This window comes from Bemisia tabaci, chromosome 3 (assembly GCF_918797505.1).
Source record: "Bemisia tabaci chromosome 3, PGI_BMITA_v3".
Taxonomy (NCBI): Eukaryota; Metazoa; Arthropoda; class Insecta; order Hemiptera; family Aleyrodidae; genus Bemisia; species Bemisia tabaci.
The window spans coordinates 13,610,461-13,636,173 of NC_092795.1; the positions used below are offsets into that span (position 1 = coordinate 13,610,461).

At 37.2% G+C, this 25,713-nt stretch overlaps 4 protein-coding genes across 7 annotated transcripts in view; all 4 read left to right on the top strand.

The window, feature by feature from the left end:
- Positions 1–14: 14 nt before the first annotated feature.
- On the top strand, positions 15–5,461 carry LOC140224197 (protein D1-like). Its single transcript, XM_072297801.1, has 6 exons — positions 15–476; positions 1,406–1,645; positions 1,790–1,907; positions 3,054–3,203; positions 4,269–4,344; positions 4,956–5,461. Exons 2-6 carry the CDS (start codon positions 1,481–1,483, stop codon positions 5,137–5,139), a joined length of 693 nt encoding a protein of 230 aa, XP_072153902.1. The 5' UTR covers positions 15–476; positions 1,406–1,480; the 3' UTR covers positions 5,140–5,461.
- Positions 5,462–5,812: 351 nt separating this feature from the next.
- Positions 5,813–13,806, top strand: LOC140224199 (protein D2-like). 4 transcript variants are annotated; one of them, XR_011899460.1, is made up of 6 exons: positions 5,813–6,350; positions 7,100–7,220; positions 7,935–8,072; positions 12,494–12,614; positions 12,812–12,949; positions 13,731–13,806. XR_011899460.1 is itself a non-coding variant. In XM_072297805.1 (5 exons), exons 1-5 carry the CDS (start codon positions 6,161–6,163, stop codon positions 10,368–10,370), a joined length of 522 nt encoding a protein of 173 aa, XP_072153906.1. In that variant the 5' UTR covers positions 5,826–6,160; the 3' UTR covers positions 10,371–10,402. The 4 variants fall into 4 exon arrangements, 3 of the variants coding, with proteins under 3 accessions (XP_072153906.1, XP_072153907.1, XP_072153905.1); XM_072297805.1 differs by lacking the exons at positions 12,494–12,614; positions 12,812–12,949; positions 13,731–13,806 and adding exons at positions 8,871–8,946; positions 10,187–10,402 and having other exon boundaries at positions 5,826–6,163; XM_072297806.1 differs by lacking the exons at positions 12,494–12,614; positions 12,812–12,949; positions 13,731–13,806 and adding exons at positions 8,871–8,946; positions 10,187–10,402 and having other exon boundaries at positions 5,829–6,147.
- LOC109042878 (OV-16 antigen) lies at positions 12,913–22,778 on the top strand. The gene is made up of 9 exons (XM_072297564.1): positions 12,913–12,949; positions 13,731–13,806; positions 14,492–14,595; positions 15,528–15,537; positions 16,463–16,589; positions 16,988–17,108; positions 18,821–18,961; positions 21,401–21,476; positions 22,538–22,778. The coding sequence occupies exons 1-9, from the start codon at positions 12,913–12,915 to the stop codon at positions 22,737–22,739; spliced, it is 894 nt and encodes a 297-aa protein (XP_072153665.1). The 3' UTR covers positions 22,740–22,778.
- Positions 22,779–22,925: 147 nt separating this feature from the next.
- mfr (ferlin family C2 domain-containing myoferlin misfire) overlaps positions 22,926–25,713 on the top strand; it is a 141,327-nt gene continuing 138,539 nt past the window's right edge. The window contains exon 1 of the mRNA XM_072297777.1: positions 22,926–24,366. The gene's annotated coding sequence lies outside the window, so the exon portion shown is untranslated. The remainder of the gene's footprint in view (positions 24,367–25,713) is intronic.

The window sequence follows — 25,713 nt, forward strand, 5'->3', positions numbered from 1 at the left end:
AAGTTCAAGATCAAGGTGGCTGATAACCGATTCGTTTTCAAATGTTATATTAAAGCGCCACCCGCAACATCTATTACATTTCATTCTATTCCGGCACTTTTATCCGTCAAACTGTCACCAAATTCACAAAGACTGACATTTAATGCACTCTTACATATACTTTTGACCTGATTCATGTGAAAATTACTGTAGAAAACACGCAAGAATTCTGGAGCTAAAACGAACGCGTGCACACGGCTCCGTTGCTCAACATAACCTCTATTCTAAATAAAGTTCAAAGTGATAAAAAATAAACCCAATTTTGAAGCATTATGTCAGTTAAAGGAATTAAAATATAATATTTTACTTTACTCCTCATTTGTGATGATTCGAACGATTTGTCAATGCATAAAAGAGCAATATATCAGAGTGAGAATTTTCGCGCACCATAAATCTGAGAAACGAATTTTTAAATCCTCTCTCCAGCATCATCGCTTTTGGGCGCTTCTGGGTACCAGATGCGCCCTTTCCAACCGTTCGACTCCCCCGATGTAACATGTACTATACTACATGCCCTTTTGCCTTATGGGTAATGACGCCATTCTGGTACACCCGGGAAAATTGGATTTTTTTCTGCATCTGGTATTCGTAAAAGTTTTCGTGAAATGTTTTGCTTTTAAGCATAACAATCTCGCACGGACGTATTACCTGGTTAAAGTATTTTAGGGCCTCCTTATGCTTTAAATACTTATATCCGAGGCAGTACTTTCAGATCGATTTGAAAATATTACGAACAGTCACGTGATCTCTTCATTTTAGTGACGTATTACTGTGCTACTTTGTGATTGGTTCATTTTCTTGGCGCAGCATCGACACGTCAGCTGTTTGCGGCATTGAGCGGAAGGTTTAAGGTTATGTCATGGACCAAGAGAATGAATAAGGACCCCCAACTCCAGTTAGCGGAGACATTAGCGCTGCCTATATTTTCATCCATGGCCGATGTCACCGCCGGCCGGCCGGTCCCTCTCTTCTCCGCGACCCGCGCTTCCCAGTTCCTCTCCCCACTGCTGAACTCCTCTTCACGCGGCCCCGCTCCCCCGCGACCTGCGCGCCCTACCTCGCGGCGTCGCGACGCCGCTGTCCGCTAGATCGCGTTGACGCACCAGCTTTAGAGGTTCCGCCGCTCTTTCCCGTCGTCTGATTTACAGTGCATCCTTTATGTTTCCATTCACCACTAACTTAAATTCATCACAAAGTGCTTGTGGAATGTTTCAGATTTTCGCGGTCGATCTGAAGTTTTGAAGGGTTTTGCGGTTAAAGACTCCCACTTTAAATTCCATCTTCGTCAGTCTTCGGGTACATAAGTTGGTAGTAATATGCTTTGTCAAAGAAGCGCCCTCCAACGCTTGGGCGTTGGAACTGCTTGTTTTTATTGTGTTTAGTGCCGTGCTTTAAGTGATAAATAGTGTGTTCTGCTATTTTTTGAAAGATAATACTAAAAATGGGGAAAATTCCGTTCTTATACCTCAAAGCGTTTTCAACCTGTACATACTTTATAACTTTATGTGCTTCAGATGAGCCCTCTAAAGAACTCTTAAGAAAAACATTTGAATCTGAGAAATTTGTTCCTGATATATTTCCGGAGCCGCCACAAGAGCTACTGAAGGTATGCTATTTTCTGCTGTCGTCCATCTGTGTGCACGTCACGACGCGGCAGCAATTTTTTTTTAAGTGGTCTCATACCTACGTTGTATATTATACTTCTTTTAAGCTTGAACATAAGCCTCATTTGATTTTCTCATTCACATAGGTTACATATAATGGCGTTAACGTTTCACTTGGAGGCTTGATACCGTTTGATCTAGCTGCCGATCCACCGGAATTGATATGGAACGAAAGAGATGCCTACTACACAATTTTAATGACCGGTAAGATTATTTAGATACAATTCTCTGAGTAAAAAAACGTATTCATAAGGATAGGGACCACACGGCTGGAGCTGGGTACGAAACTACGCATCACAATATATCGATGGCTAAAGTGCGGCCTATATTTTTTTGAAGAGAAACCAGCAAGATTTATGGTTTGAACTTTATATAGAATATTTTGCTGATAGAGATGAATCATGAGGGCATTCCTCAAGAAATTGCGTTGACTGGTTTTCTACAGAAATAATAATGACAAGAAGTGTGCAACGTCGCAAACCAAGATACGTGGTTTCGCGCTGGGGCCATCGTTATATGTTTCCTTGCCAAAATCTAAATTAGGATACAGAGCGTGCATTAAAACGTTCCAAATTCAAGTCTACATATAGTGAGAAACCAACGGCAATCGTCCCCACTCACAAAAAAACCAAAGTCTACTGTGGTCAAATCAAATACAAAAGTAATTTTGGTGTATTTTACGATGGAAGAATTTTCATGCGAGTTAACTTTTTTTTTTTTGACAAGATCAAAGGTACCTTGGATCAGAGGAAGAAGAAAATATATATAATTTTGCATACAGAGACCATGGTTTTTCCGCAAGTGGGAGATATATGTACTAACTGTTTCTTATGTTAACTGCAAATATCTATGTCTCATTTGTGAAGTTATTTTGGAAGTTTTCGATGGGTTCGACGTGCTCTGCATGAAATTTGATGAGAAAATAGGTGTCGTAGTATTTAATGTATTATACCTTTTCTAATGGTCTAATAGGTAGAGCTCACAGAAATAGTCGGAAAGACAAGTAAGGGGCCAATATTTCTGAAAGGATTAAAACTCACGTGACAGCATGATTACATTGGTTGGTTGAAGTAGCATGAACGACTTGTGGCAAGTTTCTGTCTCAGCCAAATTTCACCACTACGCATACTACAATGGATGAAATAAATGTTAAAACGACCTGAAGAAAATTTAGGAACAAAGATTACTCTAACGTTTATTCCGAAATGTTTTGTCGGTGTCTACCTTGACCCTCTTATGTGGACATAATACTTCGGTTGTCCTTTACATATTCGTCATTATTACACGGAGAAGTGGATTTGAATTGTAGATACTGGTGTTTAAAAATACTATTATTGTTTCTTGATTTAGATCCCGATTCACCCTCACGGGCTGATCCAACAGAGAAAGAATTAGAACATTGGGTTGTTGGGAATATTTACAAAGGAAACATTTCGTCGGGTCAGACTTTTGCCGAATACGAAGGACCATTAGATGCCCGCGTATATGTTAACGAAGAGGGTGAGTAATCTAGGGTCAAAAATCCGAATACTTTAGATTAGACAGCTCTTTGATCATGTAGTCCTTACAGAAATCGGCGAAATCAGCCAATGAGAGAGCTTAAATATAGTTTTAAAAAGCCGATGTGTTATAGTCCACGAATGTTTTGCAGCAAAATGTGTATCATTTTTCACGAAGGGAAATAGAAAGATAATAATGAAATACAATGCTAAATTTGTACCTCCGTGTTAAAGGTTACCTGATGCTACTCCAGTAAATTTGAACTATATCAGTTTTAAATTTTCACCTAAGGACTAATTATTTATCAACTCAGGAAAAAGATTTAAGCCTACAAAAAGTGAAGATTTGTCTTAAGATTGTAATAAAAATGTTGACATTATTTAGTATCAAAATTCCGCTCGAGTACTGCTTAATGGGTCTCTTGCACGCAAGAGATACAGCCAACTAAATACCCTTCCTATGGGGAAATTCGCTCGAAAACCACGTTTGGGCACATCAAAAAAATCTGAAATCCATTACTTAGTGTACACTCTGCGTAGTTTGTAACACGCGTTTTCAAATTCACCGCGTACGCGGACATTTTTCTTGGTGGCTGATAGTGAGATTTGCCCGGAGAGAGACCTAACCTAAATAATCAAACAATCGCGCGAACTGTTATAAACTCACCTTGCGTAAGATTGATATTGATTTTAAGCTATATTTTTTGCAAAATAGAGAAAAAAGGAAACAAGCACTTGAAAACGATTAAAATCAAACAATAGAATAAATTTATGAAATTGTTCGTTCGCCCGGGTCAGTTTTTTTTACTCCTCTGCCTGTGCAAACCTGGTCCGCAGCGACTGAGAAAAACTACCCGCAGACGCTAGAGCCGTGGAAAAAGGTATTACAAACCACGCAGATTGCGCATTAAGAAATGGATGGCAGAGTTTTTTGACGTGCAAAACGTGATATTAGTGCGATATAACTTGTAAAGAGTTAATTTATTTGGCTGTATCTCTTGCGTGCCAGAGAACCGTTGCATCTACCATTTAAATTTGGGATTCACGGTGCCATTTCTTTTCCCAGGGATTCACCGGTACATTATATCCGTTTTCGAACAGATAGGAAAACAAAATTTCACTGGACTATGCATTAATAATGAGTAAGTTTGGTTGAGTTTACGTTGGTCTACATTGTTAAACATTACGGGCATTTTGTCATTATTTTTAAGCAACTGCCAAAATGACACATTAATGTAAGTAGATATACTTTTTATCAGACATCACCATAGTCAGATAATTGTACTGGTAAAATTTAATTTATTTGGTGTCCTTGAGATTCCAAAACTAAGTGAACCTTCATTATATTGATAATATGAAATCCCTGCTTGATATTTTATCGTCTATTCTTTTAGTAGAAAGCACTTGCTTTGAGTTTTTTATAATAGTATCCAAGACATCTCTTTATTCTTTATTTTTATACACTAAAAGCACCAAAGACAATCCGAATCCAGGCAATGCCTAGGATTAACACTTTAATTTAATATATATTGTAGACACAGTCGCGACACTTTAGTCCTACAATTAAGTTTAATAATTTTTCGAAACAAATTTAATTAAATTATATTTTCAATTATTAAAGCTTGTGCACCTTTCATCTAATTGAGGGTACCTATAATCATTATCAGGGTAGATTGAAACTTAGAAGCTATACATTTTTTTCTATCTGCGTACTTGACTCTTTTTCGCGCAGTGTTTTCGATTGATGTTTCAGAGATATACTTTTTCGCGGAGGCTTCAATACGAGCCATTTCGTCAAAGAACATAAGCTGAAGGGACCCGTTGCAGCTACATATTTTACAGTGGATCACGAAGCAACAAAGTTAAGACCTACCACAACACCAGCCAGTCGAGTTCCAAATTCAATCCAAATTAGGGATGGTCGAATATTGAGATAATGGAATATTCTATATTCGAATTATCGGCACCGAGATAATCGCATCACATTCAATTATTCGCTTCCGAAGTATTCGAAATCGCAAATTCGAATATTCGAATAATCGTATTCGAATTCGATATTCGTCCATCCCTAGTCCAAAGAAGGGTGTAAAAAACATTTTAATTATTTCTTAGGGTCAATTAATTATACCGTGAACTATTCAAATTCATTAAAATTCCGAGTATTTAACAGATAAACCACTTTTTCCTGCTACTGATACAAAGAAGCCATAGTGTCAATCTCGTTTTGCCGAAAAAATAAATTTTGTAATACATCAATTATACCGCCTTTCTCGTATTCATTCCAAGTAGAAGTTGATGCCCAGAAGGATTCTCCGCTTTACTGAAAAATATGAATTCCTACCGTGGGTCCCATTTTCCTGACTCCATAACAAATACCAATAGGTTACTGAGACATTAATAGAGTTTAAAAATCAATGAAGAATGAAAGAAAAAAATGAAGAAAACAATAATAAACAAAGAAGTAATAATTTGTAGTGTGACTGTACAAACAACTCTCCTATATTGAGTCATTTTAAAACTAAAACTAAAAGGTAAGAGATACACGCCGAAGGTCCCCTCTCGAATGTGGATGAGAGAGCGCAGCACATCTTCATCATTCATCGGCGGCTATCAATCACTTTTGATCTAAAACATGTGGAACACACAGACACGTAGCCTCACCCTCACACATATTTTTATTAAAGTTCAATTCTGGACCCAAGTCTCTCACTTATTGTTATCTTCTTGTTAGCGAGACATGATACTGCATACATATGTGCAAGATGCAATAACAGTAGAAACGTGTCAGAAGTAAACAAATTTAGTGTTCCTCTTGACCTCTCGTGTATTTTCTCTATAACAGCGATGATGCACATGATATACTATAGTAAAGTATCACACAAATGATCGAAATAGTTTCACTTACGTTATGTGTTTCTTTTAAGACCCTTAAATATTTTTGAAAGGTGCGTGTCAGCGATGGTGAGCAGAATGAATCTTGAGAAATATATCTTCCTTTGACATGTTTTGTTTAAAATTTGGTTCAGTCGTGTTACTTGCTCTTATTGTTAGTCCATTTTCTGTCATATGCTTTGACCTTAAGGCATGTCTAAAGTTTCATAAGGTTTATCCGGAAGTGATAACCACCATACCGAAGCAAAAAGTGGTCGTAAGTAGACAATTTTACTATAAATTTTTATTTTCATGAGGAAAAAATTGACGTGCATGAGGTAAAAAGGTGATACATATTTTTTGGACAAAACTTTGTCATATTAAAAACACAAGATACAATATGCATAACCTTAAATATATGCGGATTTTTAGTAGTTTTTCCCGTAATCTAAGCATGATTAGCCAGTATCAATAAAAAAAAATATGCCAGCGCATTCCCATTTTAGCTCACGTGTTAACAAAGTTTCAAAGTTTTAGTAAATTTTAACCGGTTTAAAATGGACGAATAAGCTAAAATACGCTAAATAAGCTAAATATTAGAGCCAAACACAGAGCGGAGCGACGTGCTGCCAGCGCGACTCGCGCACTGGCGCCTACAAACCTAACAGGGATACTTCACGCATTGCGCAATGCGTGAAGTATCCCTGTTAGGTTTGTAGGCGCCAGTGCGCGAGTCGCCCGCGCCCTGCTGGCCGCAGCGCTTCAAGCAACTATTTCGCAACAGAGGAGCTTGATAAATCATTGGAAGAGGATATAAAAAACTATTAAAACTTCCTGAATGCTCAGAGAAGAAAACTGAGGCCCGGTTCAGTGTTGTTCAAAGGCATTCATGGTATTATATAATATGGAACAATGAGACTCGATCTTGATTGCAGTTTTCATGCGAAGCGCAATCCCAAAAGATACATGTGCATACATACATACGCCTCGAAGCATTTAAAAAAAATTGTTCCAACTTTTTTTCAGATATTTTATGGAGAAAAGGAAGTCAACTATGGAACTCCAATGACTATTAAGGAAGTAGAAAATGCTCCCAGTGTAGCGTGGGCAGCCGACCCAAAATCATTGTACACTTTAATGGTGACAGGTAAGGAAAACGCACATGAAACAGACATTTCTCTTTTCACTATACGGAAATGTTTCTATCAAAGAAATTTAAATAGATTTTTCAAAGATGTTACGGAGAGCAGAGCTATTTAGGGTAAATTTTTGTTGAAGTCATAGCATGATACATCGAACAATTACTTTACTTGCACATTAATATAAATTTATCTTCTGATAAATTATTTATAAATAAATTTATTATTAAATATTCATTAAAATTATTTGCATATTTTTATAAATATTGCATATTATAAATAAAGCTGTCAGTGTATAAATTAGCCCAAGCACAGCGAATGTGATCTCTTGCTCTCTCATATTTCATTTTTAAAACAGGAAGCTAATCTTATCATCTCTACATGAACCTCATTTTCAACTTGAAAGGTAATCAGGTAACATGAAATATAAACATGCTGATTTTCCATAACTGCGTTTCCATATTTTTAGACAATTTACATATTCACCGTCAGTAGTTCTATGAATAAAAAAACCTTTTGGTACAATTTTAAGTTCGTTTCCAATTTCCGACTTCCATATTTTTTGAATAAAGACAGGAAATACTCAAATAAGTTAAAATTTTCATTGCGTGGATTTGAATTGTTATGGAACGAAGTGCTCGAACAGCAAGCCTTGGTCACAAACCAAAACATAATTGGTTTTTTCTTGATTCAGTTCTTTACTTTGACGGTTCAATCCACAGATCCAGATGCGCCTTCAGAGACAATGCCATACATCAAAGAGGATTGTTTTTGGTGGGTTGCGAATATCAAGGGAAACAATATATCGACAGGTGATGCATTCGTCGGCTACAAACCACCGCATCCATCATTTAGACCAGGTACGCATATAAAAAGTGGCAGTTCATGACATTTTTAATCTCATTTGCTGCAAAAGTGTATTTTTCTCCTTGCACATGGGGATAGTAATCACCGGAAATCTGTTCCTCCTCGCTCACGAATTACAGGGGGAAAAATCTTAGAGAAATTATGATTTTTCGGCCACTTACAATCTGTTTATTGAGGAATGGTTCGTTGATATGCTGTGTATTAATAGAGAATTTGCAGGTGTCTGTAATTTGATGAATTTTGCGTTCAAGTGGAAACTACTGAGTGAATTGAACACGAGGATAACCTTGGTTCATGAATTGAACATTTATTAGAAAAAATATGACAAAATAACCTAATCTGCTGAAATACATGTGTTTAAATAGAAAATGCCGCCAGAAGACGTCATAAAAATACTGCGAACTCGGCTCATTAGGCACTCTCAGATGAAGCAATACTATTTTTGTGTGCAAATTCTCAACTGCTTTTATATAATGATATCAGGGAAGAGATACCTTAATTACAAAAATTGGAAGTCTCTCTTACCTTAGGCAGGAAAGAAAGTAGCTGGCACTATTTCGTAACTTCTAATATTGACTTGCTCCATTTATATTGTAGAAAAATCCAAGTTTAGAGACGAGAAATCGTTTTTATCCATAAACTAGACTTTCAAACCAAGAGTATCCTTTCATTGCGGATTACTTTAAAATTCATGGTTGAAAAAATACAGATAGCTTTTTCTGAAGGCATGCAAGACCGTTTTTTTTTTCATTTTCATAGAACATTTTCCCCCATCCAATTGTTTTATTCAGGTTCTCAAGCATATGTTTTTGTTGTCTACAAACAGCCTGGCCATGTGACATATCTAACAAACACAAACATAGATGAGTAAGTTGCACTCTCGCCTAATGTAATAATGTAAAGAGGTATTTGACCCGTGTTAGTGGTGACGGATGGATCTGGAGAGGAATAATCGTAAACAAAGATCGAGAATAAAGAGAAAAAAGTGTAGGAAAGATTTGAGCGAGGGTGAAATAACTAATTAAAATTAAAATAAGAAATCAGAGGAAGAGGTGAAAATGAAAGCGAAGAGATAACACTCGTTTCACTGCATCCATGGTACACTGTTCTCCGGTACAAACAAGAATTTAAAAGTTCAGGATTAAATTAATTTTGACAAAAAAAATAAAATAAAAAAAATGCGGAGATATCTAAATTCAAGGGTGCATACACATACATAAATAAAAAAAATTATTTTATTAAGTTTTTAAAACGATGTGGTTAAAGAGATGTGTTACAATCCCATTTTAAAATTGTCTGTGTTCAGAGGAGCCTCATCACTTTTCGTGACACTCTTTTCCTCCCAGATGCTTCCTCGAATACTAAAATGAATCAGCTTTAAAATGGAAATTTAAGAAAAAAGAAAGAAAGAAAAAAAGAAATAAGAAATACAATTGAAAGAATAAAATCAAATAAATTAAATAATCAGGAATCGGTTAAAATGACGATGACGTACAATCATCAACGATTGAAAGCAGTGGAAATTTGTCAATTACGATCAGATAGGCCAGCTTGAATTACCATCTTAGCGAAAGCGACTTGACGCGCCTTCATTTCGGCGTGATGCTTCAAGCTCTGTCGTGGAGTTAGTTTAGTTGCTTAACCCAACTTAACTCAACTTAACCCAACCTGCCAGTGCCCTGCCACCAACCCAACTGAAGAGTACGTGGCTCTATCCTTAAGCTATGAATTCAAAAGATCCTTCGAGGGTTCAAGGGATGAAATTATCGTAAAAGCCCATTTTGGCCCGTATACGTATTACCGCTTTTGCGATCGTTTTGACCCCTTATTCGATTGAACGTATCGAGTGCGGGAGTTCCTTGCCGGAAAGTAACTGACGCGCTCGTTCTGAAACTTTGAAAGCTTGTAAAAAAGTTACTAATGCTTCAATCTTACAGGTTGATTGATCTTTGTCACAGTCTGTATTTTCTTAATGCAAATCCTGAAGATGAACGGGTTTTATTATTTAGTTTCTTTTTAATACTTCTTCAGTAATAACTGAATGGAATACTTCACTTATACTTTTACTTTTTCAGAGCGTTAATAATAGTATTTCATTGCTTTTCAGGGATCAAACAGAGAATGATAAATTTAGAGTAGCACAGGTAGCAAAAGCTTACAATTTAAGTGACCCTATCGCTATCAATTTATTTCAAATACGTCATCCAGGACAAGGAAAACCAGCAGGTCCTGAGGACTGTCCACCATACGTGCCTCCTACGCCCCATCCACCAGAGGATCATGGAATTTAATAATTAATGAATATATTTTAACCTTCTAGAAAGTTTGGCTATAATTTGTGTTCGTCCTATCATATTTTTATATTATAACTAGGGAGTACGCTATCTCTCTACCACTTGAGTCATATGATAGTTCCGTCAAAGTTACGCAAAACTCCCACCCTTTTCGTACATACTAGCTGTCGGGGGGGGGGGGGGGGGGTTCCCCCTTTTATCTGGTCGCTGAATATCGAGTGTGCCCTTTCTGGAAAATCGGATTGATTTTATGTTGTGCCTACATGGTAGATCACAATGGTTGCTAAAATTTTCAATTATTTTCAAAATGCGCCGTATGTGATTTTTAACATATGCACTCGGAGATATTTTTCGCATGAAGGAGAATCTGCTTTGTGACAAAGCGAGGGGAATTTCCGCAGAAGGAACACATGCTTCTTTCTTTGTTTTGAAAAACTCTAGAAAATCGTTTCATCGGCATACCAAAAATTGACAATAATTTTCAAAACAGCAGGTTATGACCCATTTACAAAAACAAAAGCAATAGCTATGTCCAAAAAATAAGGTCATTGAAGTAATAATTTTCCCTCTCTTTTTGAGACTTCAAAAAATGAACTATTGGCTACATGCACGTGTCCGTAACTAGTGAATCAATGAAAAATGAATGACTTCACGAAACAAAGAGCAATGCTCGGCCAGATTTTTATAAAGTTGACTAAGGAAGCACATTATCAGCGGCTATCAATCATAGTCGGTCATAGAACGATAGTAACACACACTCTTGAAAACGAAATGCTGGTAACTTTGAACATTTAGAGCAGTCATCAAACCGCCTAGGTCTAAGTTTTTTTCCCAAGAGACTTCAGTCCGGGAATATGCGCAACATCTACACAAAAACCAAGAAATAGTATCGCAACATTTTGAATCGAAGTGAAGATATGTGAAATCGAAACAAGTTTGGTGAATGTTGTATTTTATCGCGGAACAATACCACCGAAAACATTAAAAAAATAAAATAAAGCACTGTTTAAATATCTGGCTGACAATAATTTCCTTTTAACGAAATTTTGTAATTTCTACCCTGCAGATCTATTAAAGAAAGAGACAATGGTGGAGAAGTGTAGAAAACTTAGGTTTGCAGCATACAGTGATTTTACTGCTATTTCTAAGTTTGGTGCTTTCTTATTAATTGCTCTTAGCTCATTCGTTGTTGTGTGTATTGATCTCAAGGCTTGTTTACAATTTCATAAAGTTTACCCAGATGTGATAGACACAGTGCCAAAGGATAATGTAGTGGTAAGTGAATACTTCCTTGCATCCAATATTTATGGAGGAGATCGAATTTCTTCGCATCCCGCAATTTTTTTTTTTTTTTTTTTTATCTTTTTCTGAATGATTTATCAATCGTATTTGTATTTTACGGTATTTGTTAGCTACTAGTTAGCAGACAATTATAATACACTAGCTGCTTCAGCTCGTTTCGCTAGTCTCTGCTCATAGCCGGGGGCTCCACCCCCTGGACCCCGAGTACTCGCTTGGCGAGTGATTTTGAACTTTCAGGAGCGGAGATTGAAAGTCTCGGATTTTTGGTATCATCTTGACATCAACAGCTATCGTTTGTAACAAAAATCAAGGACATGGCCCCGGTGGATCCTCAGAATCAAGGATCACAAGGTTTCGACCCTTACAGTTATATTTGTATAGAAGATAGTTAGAAGATAAGGCACTGTGCAACGCAAAAACGCCGTGAACGCCATTTTACATTTTTTGGAAAAAATGTATCATAGCAGGAAAACTTGTGTACCTTGGAAAAATGATTTACAGAATTCTTTTGAAAACACTATCAAAAACTTAACCTGAAAATGTGAGATGCATGGGTAAACTAGTTTTTATTTTATGATGTGTTAAGTTCTAAGAAACCAGGGAAAATTTTGATGGATTTACGGCGTTCTTGCTTAGCACGGCAGTATAGGTTGCCCTACTTAGACAGTCATAGGAAACTGATGTATCTTTTTCTAAACGAAAATGTTACATTCAAAGTAAATTACGATGAAAATTTAACATTTTTGGCTGTTTCTTGGAAATGTTTAAAGAATACATGATCAGCTGTACATTAATGAAATAAAACCCAATTTTTTCAGATATTTTATGGAAAAAAAGAGGTGAGCTGCGGACAACCGATGACCATAAAAGATGTGGAAAAAACTCCGAAAGTATCATGGACGGCAGATCAAAGATCATTGTACACTTTGATGATGACAGGTAAAAGAGTACAAGCAATTATATTATCAATGTCGGTCGGGCTGATATGTTGAAAATGAAACAAGTTTTGACCTGATGGATGTAATTTTAATAATAAAACATTCCCAATGCCAATAAGGCGCCTAGATATAAAGGCACTTTATTCATCGAACCAAACGATGCCATCTGACCTTTTATTTTTATGATTAAATCCATAGATCCGGATGCACCATCGGAATTGGAACCTTACGTGAAGGAAGTATGTTTTTGGTGGGTTGCTAACATCAAAGGTAACAATATATCAACGGGAGAAACCCTTATGTCCTATATAGGACCGCACCCATCATCCAAAAAAGGTACTATATTTTTATTATACCAAAAAAAGTCTTTTTTTTTTGCCGTGAACGCTGAACAACACTGACGTGCTAAGGAAGAACGCCGTATGAGCCCTCGTGCGTTGCCAAATTTTTTTGGTAAAATAAAAATTGTCAGGAAAACTTGTGAACATTTTTCATCCAATTTTCTAGAGAATTTCTTCGCCATGTGATGTAAAGTATCAAAGAATTTCAAGTAGAAATATTCATTATTAGTCTCAAAATTGATACTTCAAAAAGGGAAATTCGGTGACTGTTGGCTGTTCATACTGCGTTTTTTCTTAGCACGACAGAACAAAGGTACTTCAGGAACTGAACTATATCCTATGTGAACCTGAATTGGGCGTTGAGTAGTAATATGAGGGGAGGAGGGTCGTTAAATCATTGTATAGGTTGAGGAATTTTGACGAACAAAAATTTTCCCCCAGAAATGAGTATTTGGACGATATTTTCCTTTAAGTCCGAAGGCATAAGAAATGAATGACCGACAGTTGAAAATCATATGAGAAGATCCCTTCTCGAAGTGTTAGCTACTCTTAAGAAAGATCTCCTGTAGAAACTTCTTGGCCATTTTCTCATTCCACTTCTCCCCTTGTCAAGTCAAGTCTCATACTCGTGCCGTCCTTTTGAGGCAATCTTATGGCAGCTTTGGACCATTTCCTCGTTCAAATGTTCGATGTAATTTATGGTCGACCCTCTTTAGGTATTTACGAATATTGCGTTATCATTTTCGGCTTAGTTTATTTGTTATTTTCTCTTGCAGGTGCCCAAGCATACGTTTTTGTGGTCTACCAACAACCCGGTCACATGACGTATCTTGAAGACCCAGAGATAGCAGAGTAAGCATTACTTTTCTCTATTTATCAAAAGTGTGCCGCTGTCGATGGAGAGTTTAAAAGTTGTGTTGTATCGAAAACGTATTACGATTATTTTTTGGTTTTTAATTATAATTTTAGATTCGTCTTAATTTTTCCCCCTTACTATACTGCGGACCCAGCACTTTTTTTTGTATCTCTTGCACTGAGGACGGGACATGATAAAAATGAGCCCGAGAGAAAAAAAAGAACATAAAGAAAAACAGTGCAGAAAGAGGGAAGAGCAACCACACCATTAAAACGATTGACTAACTTGCAATCCTCCCGCGCGATAAAAACGATAAAAACCGATATCTACGACTCAGGCTCTGTGCGCCTTCATTCCTGCTCGATACTATAAGACTTACTCTAAAGCTGGTCTAGCCTAGCTGTTCAAACGAACTTGACTCATTATCAGCTACTTAAACGCACAACTCAATTTTTAATCGAAACCGAGGGTAGGGAAGACAATAATACATTAACAAAACTAACGAAGGTATGATTTACTTTTGCAAACATGGCTGGATCATCCTACATTCATAACTCATTCCACAGTTTAAGGAATGGGTATAAAATTATTCCGTACCATTTACTGTGCTCCTGTGAAGGGATTTTCTAAGCAGTGGTGTTGAAATCCGGAAAGAGACAAACATTCTGCATCGTTTTTCAGAAATCAAACTAAGCCCGACCAATTCAAAGTAGCAAAGGTGGCAAAGGATTACAAATTAGGAGATCCTATTGCTGTCAATTTGTTTCAAATACGTCATCCTGGAGGTGGGAGACCAGCCGGCCCTGAAGACTGTCCACCTTATGTGGCTCCTACATGTCCTCCTGAAGATCACAAAATTTGATTCTCTTCAAGGAAAGTATCAGAACTTTTCTAAGTTTTTCTAAGCTTTCTTTAAGTTTTGTAACTACTCTATAAAATATCTAAATTGAATTGGTAGCGTAGAAAAGTATCACTTACGTTATTAAATAAAAACAAACTCGATTAAATGAAGGAATAACATGGTATTAGAACTGTCCAAGCAATGAATTTATGATCGCTTAAGTTTTGTAACTACACTTAGCAAAAATTACGCATCACTTATGACAGCATTTGGCTTGAGCACGACATGTTATAACTTCAAACAAACTTGATTAAATAATTAATAAATTAACATATGAATTTAAAAAATCGATGAATAAACATTATTGGATGTGATTCTATGTCCGCCTGTTGAATAGCAGTATTCTCTTTTCACCGGTCATTTACCTTTTTTAATTCATTTACATTCGTCTTGATTAGCTGATAGGTATGTTGCGTTAGTTTTAGCCATGTAAATTGTTATCATACAATCAACTCTTTGATTTGATGGGTTGACGAGTAATTGATAAAAAGGAGATTAATTTGTTTTGAGAGGTGTGCAATGTGCATTCCAATGAAAAACATTCGCTTCAAGTTCCTTCACACATTTAGACTTTTTACCCGCAAGAAATGGTTTTCGATTTGAGTAATCTTCTCTTAGTTACCCCGGAATATACCCAAAAATATTACCTTACGTGCACGCTACTTGCACCTATGTGATTTTACTTTCATCGGAAAATTAGGCTGTAATTGCAGATCATGTACAAGGTGAAATTGTGAAAAACAAAATGAAGCTGTACAAATAACTTCGTGTGTTCAGAAGAACTATTTACTCGTTTATTTTCCTCAAAATAAAAAGAACGCGTGAGGTAAGATGAACCTCATTTTATGTAACTAAGTATGTTCAAAAATTAAGCCACTGAGAGTTTATCCCTTCTTTTGCAATTTTTCCTAATGCACATTTACGTATGAAATCGTTTGCATGAGTGCATCTCGGGAGTTTTGAATCATTATCCCTAAATTATGATTTATTATTTCTGAATTATTATTTATTTGTGCATCATGTTTGCGTACTTTCCTGGGGAAATTGTGAGGTTCTGATCGGTGAATCATTGAATCGATAAAAAATTGGGTTCATTAGTGTTTCGTAATGTAAGGTCAAGTCAGCTTACATTACGTTTGAGAGGTCAGGTTACAAACAAATTTCTCGCGTAACTCATCTGGGATCTGAGATCCTAGAATTGCCTTTCCAGGCGGAACTCTCATTTTCAAGAGTTCTCGGAAAAAGGTAAAATGTATCCGCTTGCTGATGCGAGGAGCAGACCAAGTTATCTTGATCACCGCGATTAAGAATAAAAAAAAAAAAAAAAAAAAAAAAACCTACACATAAGAGGGACTGCAGTATCCTTGGATAGCACTCGTTCAATCATACATGTAAAAGTGAAAAACTACAAAATGAGCATATAGTTAAGAACTTCTAACGAAATGAACTTGCAGCCATAGTAGGTAAACAAATGAATGTTGAGTCCAATATTTAGGATACGTTTTTCCCACAAAAGAAACGTTAGAAGTTATGAGGGATAATATATTATGATACATATACTTAAATATTATTAATCACCTGTGGGTTCAATATATTCTTTTGATTCGTAGGGCATACACTGCAGTAAACAGGTAACGCGACAACCAGGCAAACATGATAGAGGCACGACGTTTTCATCTCGGTTCAACTGTGAAAATTCATCACGTATTGTTATTTTTATCTATTCACTCATTGTCATTTAATGCATACAGATTATATGGGTCATCGGCAAAATCAGTTTCAAGCTCAAACCATTCTGATAGATTTATTGAGGATGCATTGAAGAAATACAAAGTTATTCCTGACTTGATAAAAACAGCACCGCCCTGTTTACTGGAGGTAGGTGACTTAAACACATATGTTTCTAGTTGCTCAGTTCCAAGACTGCACGTAAAAAACGAAAAAAGGCAACTGTCCTGTAAGAACATACGGTAGAAGACATAAGTATATATTTAAAATTCTCGTCAGTAGCTTGCAAAAAAGCTCCTATTTTCTAACTCATTTTTCCGTTTCAAAAGGGCAGGTATTTTTTTCCTACGCAAGAATTCGATTTTCTTGCTCTATATGAGACTCTCATGGCACGTAGTTTCCCTCTAAGTCAAATAATACATTATAGTGCTTCCTACTGGGGTGGTTGAGAGCAACAAACCACGGCAAGGGACAGAATCAGACGCACATTTAGGGGTTATGCTTTTTTATTCGTGGGGTAGATTTAACCTGCCGACTTTAAATTACAGGTCACTTACGGTGATGTGAAAGTAAATATTGGTGAAGAATTGAAACCAGAGGTCGCCGAAAATAAACCCACTCTGAAATGGCCAGTGAAGAAAGGCAAATTCTACTGTATAATATTTATCGGTAAGAATTGACATTGGTGCAAGATGCCTTTCTTTTTTATTTCCGCGGCTTTGCACTAATCTTAATTTTAATTTATTTGAAAACATAAGGTTTAAAAAATCATTCATGTGGATCTGAGAGTAAGGCGCTTCGTTGATGTACAGTTATGTTCTTCTTCCCTTAAATATATAAACAAATATAAAGTAAATTTTAAAACACGCACGCAGTCTAATAGCAATGTTAACATTCCAATATAATTGCGTTCCAAAATATTCTAGTGTACGCATTTTGAATAATCAACCGATTATGCGTGGTTGAATCAGTAGACAATTCTACTCATTTACTAAAAAAAACTCCTTAGGTACCGATAGGCCCGCCACATCCCATCTCGGGCCCTGGTACCAGTTTTCTGGCCCGGGCCCCTAGCACAGAGGGGGGGTCCGGGGGGCCTCCCCCGGGAAATTTTTGAAATTTTAAATCTATTTGGACGCATTTTGAAGCTCTTATGATGGAGATTTTCCATCAATTTCTGCAGAATAATTACGCTTTTTTTTACTTTCAGCACCAAATACTTTCGAATTGTTGCATTCAAAACATCTATAAATTTTTTTTTGAGGGGGGCAGATGATACTGTTCAATTCTAGGGGGAGCCGGGCCCCCTGGACTCCCCTTTTGTACGTCTATGGCAAGGGAGTTGAGCCATTGAAGTCGAGAATGCCCAGACAGGGGCCTCTTAGCATCCGACAACAGAAGAAAATGAAACGCAGTTACTAAAAATATCATTCTACATATACTCAAAATCTTGAAAATAGATAGAATCTCTAAAAAAGTAAGACAAATTTTATAGTGCCCTAGCGTGTATTTGAAACTTTATTCATCTTTTGCGGAATTTTTAGGGTCATTTTTTCACTTTTCCTTACGAGACAAGGATTACACATGAATTCGTAGGGGTTTGTCACCTGCGTCACGGGCCCCTCCAGGGCCCGGGCCCCGGTACCGAGGACCCAGTATCCCCCCCCCTTGTGGCGGGCCTGGGTACCGAATCTACGTATATCTAAAATTAATTTCCCTAAGCGCGAAACTTGCGATTTTGACAAAAGATGAGTTGTTTTTTGTGTCGTTGGTACTGTTGATAGAGTGAAGACGGGAAGATAAATGAGGGCCAAATGATAATGCTGGCCGAGAGGTGCAGTTGTAGCTCAGCCTCTTTGTTCAACTTCGAAAACCAATTTTTCAAAATCACTCACCAGCCCTCCTGTTTGTGAGTTTTTTTTGTTCTGTTTGAAAAGGAGAGGCAGATCCTCACAGCCTGCTCCGCTCTTTTTTGCCTACTCAAAACGGAGACAGGTCTTCTTATTTTTAAATTTCTCTTTGTTAATCGGTCAAATGGGCCAATAAAGATCTAGAAATAAAATGAGCCTTTACTTCTCTCGGATATTTTCGGATTCGATGAATCTTAACTTTAACTATTAGTTATGAGGGTTTTATTTGTATCGCACTTTGTCGCAAGTTGAGGGTTTTGTGGTGGGAAAAAACCTACATGCACTGGTAAAAATAGATGACCTAAATGAAAAGTTAAGTAGTTACAGGAGAAAGATAGACGTTATTCATAAACGCGAGACAACCGTCAACATTTAAATTTGCAGGAAACGCTTGTATTTCTCGTCTCATCTGCTGAGTTGATCTTGTTTTTCTCTGTCTCATCTGCTAAGTTGATCATATCTCATTTTCAGATCCAGATAACCCATCGCCTAAGAAGCCAAAATGGAAGTCTTATCAACACTGGGTACTCACGAATATTCACGGATTAAATGTATCTTCCGGCGAACACATTTCTCATTACATGGGGCCGACACCACGGGAGACATTAGACGGTTCGTGGACTTAATTATCATTTATATCAATGAAAAAAAAACGCAGTATATTTACGAATTCAACTTTTTGAAATAAAGTACCTGATACGTCTAAGTTTACCATAACACCATCAACCCTCAAAGTACATTCTGTGAGAATAAAATTACAGTCCTCAAAGTGAAGACATGGTGCTGGGTCCACACCATTTCGAGGGGAAATCAAAGCCGAGAAGTTCCAAAAATTACAATTAGAGACGATAATTTTTAACTCCAATGAGTATCGGTCAGTACAAAACTGAGGGGGGGGGGGGAGAGTTTCAGCCCAGGCAGTTTGCATTTGAATGTTAAGTTGAGGCTTTGTTGCCCCCGCGAAATGGTGCGGACCCAGCACCATTCCTCCATCTTGTTACACACAGCTTCGGTCCATTTTTCTATTTCACCTTTGATATCATTTTTTTTTTTTTTTTTTAAGTCAAGTACGTCCAATTTTGAGCCTTTGAGCGTTAACCATGCTGCAGCACAGTAAAAACACAAAATATAAAAGATAAAATTAAAGAGCTTTAGAAATCATTAAAGAGCTTGATGCAAAAACGGCTTTTTTCGCCCCCCCTCTGGAAGTTCTTCAGACTTTGTCTATTGATTACTCATACTTGAGCGCTTCTTTTCCCAAATTTTCAGACTCCCAAAAATTTTTGGGGGGAGCTAGGGGGGGGGGTGGAAGTCAAAACCTCTGAACCTCGATATCTCTTGAACAAAGAAAGATATCGAGGTCCGGTTTGGACGAATAATCGTCTAAAATTGCAAACTTCAAGATTCTAAAGGTCGAAATCCCGATATCACATTTTTAAGTCAACATATGTGCTTTTTTCCAGTTTTTAGGTCTAGAAAATTTCTTTTAAACGAAAAATTTTCAAAGATCTCAATTTTTTATTCGAACCAAAACCAGTTTTTTAAATTGTTCGTCTTTTTCGGCATCCAACGAGTGGTCTATTAAGCTGGGAAACCAAACGGTTCCGGAGTTATGACCGATTGAAGTTTCCGCTCAACGCGCGCCGACTGATTTTCGCGCGTAAAAAAGTCGGATTTGACTGTTATTAGGTCAGATTGAATGTTCAAACTGAGCAAAATGCTTTATTAGGGACTCTTGAGGGTCACTGAGTTCAGAAATTACAGATACTTCCAAAAAATTCACGTTTTTAAAATTGCAGCTTCGGACAGGACCACTGAGCGGCCAGTCAGCGCTCAGTGGGCCTCTAAAATAGCGCTGCGGAGCTGTAAATTTAAAAACGTAAATTATTTGGAAGTATCTGTAATTTCTGAACTCAGCGACCCTCAAGAGTCCCTAATAAAGCATTTTGCTCAGTTTGAACATTCAATCTGACCTAATAACAGTCAAATCCGACTTTTTTACGCGCGAAAATCGGTCGGCGCGCGTTGAGCGGAAACTTCAATCGGTCATAACTCCGGAACCGTTTGGTTTCCCAGCTTAATGGACCACTCGTTGGATGCGGAAAAAGACGAACAATTTAAAAAACTGGTTTTGGTTCGAATAAAAAATTGAGATCTTTGAAAATTTTTCGTTTAAAAGAAATTTTCTAGACCTAAAAACTGGAAAAAAAGCACATATGTTGACTTAAAAATGTGATATCGGGATTTCGACCTTTAGAATCTTGAAGTATGCAATTTTAGACGATTTTTCGTCCAAACCGGACCTCGATATCTTTCTTTGTTCAAGAGATATCGAGGTTCAAGGTTTTGACTTCCACCCCCCCCCCCTAGCTCCCCCCCAAAATTTTTGGGGAGTCTGAAAATTTGGGAAAAGAAGCGCTCAAGTATGAGTAATCAATAGACAAAGTCTGAAGAACTTCCAGAGGGGGGGGCGAAAAAAGCCGTTTTTGCATCAAGCTCTTTGACACGGAACCACCTCAATATCTACAAAACACACACTGTAATTTCCTTTAATACTTTTTTTTCCATCGATTGAAATGAGAAAAATCTGTGCAGAGTGTGCAAAACTTTCAAAATCATGAGTTCAAATCGCTAACTCCGCGAGTTTAAATAAGAGAGCCTAACACAGACCGTAGCGACGTGCTGCCAGTGCGGAACACGCACTGTCGCCTACAAACCTAAGGGGATACTTCACGCATTGCGCAATGAGTGAAGCGTGAAGTATCCCCTTAGGTTTGTAGGCGCCAATGCGCGATCCGCACTGGCAGCACTTCACTATGCTCTGTGCGCTGTGTGAGGCTCTCATATTTAAACTCACGGAGTCAGCGTTTTGAACTCATGATTTTGAAATGTTTGCACACTTTTGGTTTGGTTTGGTACTGAATGATGACATTTAGAAATCCATTTTCCTCCAAAAATCTCCTCTTGAAATTCCAAGGTGTGACTAAACCAAAAACCGACGGAATTTGTATCATTCTCTTTATAGTCTCTTTATATTTCCTGTTTTCTCAGGTATTCACCGATACGTCTTTTTGATATACGAGCAAGACGAACTCACGTATTTCATGAGACCTTACATTAAAGCAAAGTAAGTTTAACTTTTATTTTCTTTGTTGAATATTTTCCCGAAGATTGTGCAAGGTGTACCGCATACCTTTTTATCTTCGTCCTCAAAGGAGAGTAAAAGCTACAAAGATTATCTACTAAGAGGCGAAGCTAAGGCTGAAAAGATACAAAAAAAGAAAACGCAGAACGTTTTGATACTGCATAGCTTCATCAGAAACTGCAAAAATAAAAATAAATTAGATTACCAAATTTTTTACCGCCGTGACTAAATGGTGCAACTAATGGTCCGTCAGTCATCACTTTGTGGTTTTTATAGTGATTTTCTTCTTCTTTTTCCTCCAAAGTTCCTAATTTTTCTCGTGGTTTCATTAGCTGATTTTGGCGTCATAAGACACCAAAACATCCTGCGTTTGCTTTACAGTAATACGGCAGTGTTTGCGCCCCTGTGTCGCTACTCTGGTCGTTTTGTAACGAAAGCACCGGTTCACGTTGATATTAACGAGAGGCGTCGTACAGTGAATCGAGTCAATCAGAGAGGTCACACATAACATTTTGACTAAAACTGCAAATTTCGATGTTTATTTCGTCACATTTTAAATTTTAAGGGGTGTTTCTAGAGAACATTTGCGAGAAAACCAATGGAACCACTTTTAGAGCGTCAAAATTTTGTATATACAGAGTTATATGCTTTTAAAGTTTCCAAATTTTGTCCGACTTCTCCTATTGACTCGATCCATTGTGCGTCGTGGTTGATGCGTGATGGTGCTTTTTTTTTGATCGGGATCTCTAATTAAGATTCATGAGCAATGTCTGATGAATCGTGTGCATTCAAGTATAATCTATGAAAAACTTCGAATATTTTCAAATCAAGGTACAAGTTTTTCCTAATTTCACCATCAAAATTAGATCGATCAAATTAATTCTTACAGAAACCTATAATTTTCTCGGTCGTTTTTGTTTACATAGAGTCATCATTGCCACTAATACGTAATAATTTATTTGAAGAGTTACATACAATATGCAAATGTAGATGGAAAAGACCATAAGTATACTTATTGCCTCGCATGTGACGTTCTGTTTCAGGGGTGACCCAATGCGGAAAAGATTTGATCTTGATAAGTTCGTGGATGAGTTTGACCTCACCGGCCCAATCGCGGTCAATTTCTTCTATGTCACACCTATGTACGATAAAGTAACGACTACTGAAATAGTGACAGAATATGAACTACCCCCAGTTCCCCAGTTTTGGACAGATCCTCCCCCTGATCACGAGGATGTAGAATAATTTAAATGACAATAGATATAACACACTTTATTGAATTTTGTGTTAGTGGTCTTATTTCATCACCGCACGTATTAGCTTGTAATTACGTGGGAATCCATCGAAAGGCATACCTTTAAGTCAGTTATTTCCTGACTTGAAAGTTTTTTACGCAAATTGGATTATACTGAATACAACGGATCCGTTTGAAAAGGGATCGCGTTTTTTGCACTTCAGCACTTTTTCAGTTCTTTCGAAATAAATTAGGGCAGTATTGGTTCAAAAACAGGAATGATTCATTTGCAATCACTATTTGGTGCACTTAATATTTCCTTCAAAGGTAAAAGTATGCAATTAATACGATATTCGCGTTTATGTGGCTGCATAGTCGACGTTTTGAAGGATATCTATCTTTCTTCCTTCTTTGACAGTTCAACTCCGCAGGGTGAACTATAAACAAGAGAAATCAATTCAATTGTGATGCGCAAATAAGCTCTACCGAATAGAGTACCTATTACCTAAACATTTCTGCCTCAATCCCATACCTCTACCCTCTGAGCGCTTTGCGCCTTCTTTCGGGAGAAATCCAATCCAGAACCTTCTTTGACAACCTTTCTTGCGCCATTCTTTGCTCATGACCGTATCAGTTAAGTTATTTCGTCACAATTTGATGCCCGATGGCTTGTATGGCATTCATAATCCATGGTGTTGCTTTTATAGTTTTCTACTTAGTTTCTTTTCTTTTCTTTATCCTCTTTTCATGGATGGAGATACTCTGTTTAAAAGATAGTCAACTGCGGTAAATCTCGCAACTGAAGGGCCTGAGTCGTCTAACTGTAAGTGGAAGGAGACGAATTAAAAATGAAGAATAAAAAGCTATAAGCTAGATAGGATGAGAAACATTTAAAAAATATTGTGGAATTCTATAAAATTAGAAAATTAAAAGTTGACGGTCAATAATTTATATTTATCATCAACATGCGGATATCAAACATTTTGCCGATACGTAATTTTAATTAAACTGGGTAGTGAGTAGGGAGGTAGCAGAATCACTGTCCATATGCACAGACTAGAAAGAGACGCTTTATAATAAAGACGTACGAGGGTTGGTACTCAAAAAGGCTTTGGGAAGATTCACCTCCATACTCTTCCAAGACGGCCTCCCTTTGTCTCAAAACTGTGATCTGGGTTCCGGAGTCCATCTTAGCGAGGGTGAGGTCATCTCCTTGCGTCATGCCATGTGCGGAATCTAGCGTGAAAAAAATGCGATAGCGGAATGACTCGTAGCTCATAACGGTCTCCATGGCGACGGGAAAGCTGCGCGAACTTTTGCTTTTGCCCCTCACCTGGTGGCCTAGTGTGCACTGCCTCGCTGGCTGCAGCTCGAGTCTTTGAAGGGGCACCGCGTCGTCCTGAGCTCCCGCCGAGCAACAGTTGTGCTTTCGTGTCGGCAGCCGCGCTCTCGCGAAATCTTCTCGCGCTTCTCAGCGGGTGTCCCATTTTCTTTTTAGCTCTGCGGATTTCCGCTGGCTGACCGGAAGTGCAAATACTCTCTCCTCTCGCCCCGCCGGAAATAGAATCGCGAAACGGAAGTGCAGGTGTGAAAACTATAAATAGGTAGTCAGGTGGAATGATGTTGTCCTCTTCTATGGTAACGTTTTTACAGCACGTGATTTCTGGTTAAGGGTCAATTGCTTCAATGTAAACCAAAACGATGAATTTCGTATTATAAACTATGTATAGTGTCATTCTGTATGGGGAAATAATGGTGTTGTACTTAGGTGATCGATTAATTTTTCAAGGAAAATCTTTTAGACCTTGGGCTCTTCATAGTAAAGTTAAGGATAGTGAAAAAAATTATAGTGAAAACTGTAATTCACAAACTACACGACTCAGACAATAAGTATTTTATTTAGTTCGAACGTACATTGAAAAATTACCTTGATTATAAACATGAACCGAACAGCCGTTTCCATGTGATCGTGAGAAGAATAAAATTACTTAAAATAAATGTTTGAAATATACTTTTTACAAAGCTGCAAAAGTCTGCTGATGCGCAGTGTACAAGAAATTACCCCGCAAGCACAATAAAAATTAACTGGCTGAGTGACCATTCATTCTCAATTGATCGTAAAGTGAAGAGGTATTTTAATACGAATATTTGAAATATATCCATTTTCTATTGCTAAAAAATTAGGTTGCCCATGTGCGTATGTTGAACTTTTATGTTTATTTGCGCAACTTGCTCTACGATACAAGCATCATGTAATATAAAATACGCCAATATGTTCACATTTGACCTTTGTAGACGAAAGACTGAGAAACATACTAACGGACTCGTCAGTTGCATATTAGAGCACGATGACAATAATAAACACAACGATATCCTTAATGATATTAACATTAAACTTCACAAGAATACAATTAATGAAAAATGCGATGAAAATAGAAAGGCGTTCATAAAAAAATTAGAAAAAAATAAAATAGAATAAATTTCATGAGGAAATATAAAAAATTGACGTAGAATATATAATTTTGCAGATGCATAACGTATCACAATGCAACATTTTGGGTGACAAAACGCTACGTAAACTCGATGTAATATATCGCAGGTAATATGATAATACTACGCACTTTTTGAACATATATACTAATTTAGGCCCAGGAAAAATGACTGGTGGCCTTTTATTATACACGGAAAAATGATAAAATTATCACAACAAAATAAAAGCAATAAAATAAAAATCGTTGTCGAAAGATTGGACGTGGAGTAACAGTTTTGAAATTACAACTACCGAAGCAATAACTGAAAATGTACACACTCCATAATTTCAATGTCCATTGAAACAACCTATATCGACCATAAAAGCTAATGTTCCCGATGATAGTTGGACTAAATTTTTCAATTAAGAGTCACTATTTCTGGTTCATCCATAAAAGCACCGATCTGTATATATAGGAACTTTTAGCACTTATGTTGTTCCTAACATTAACCAGA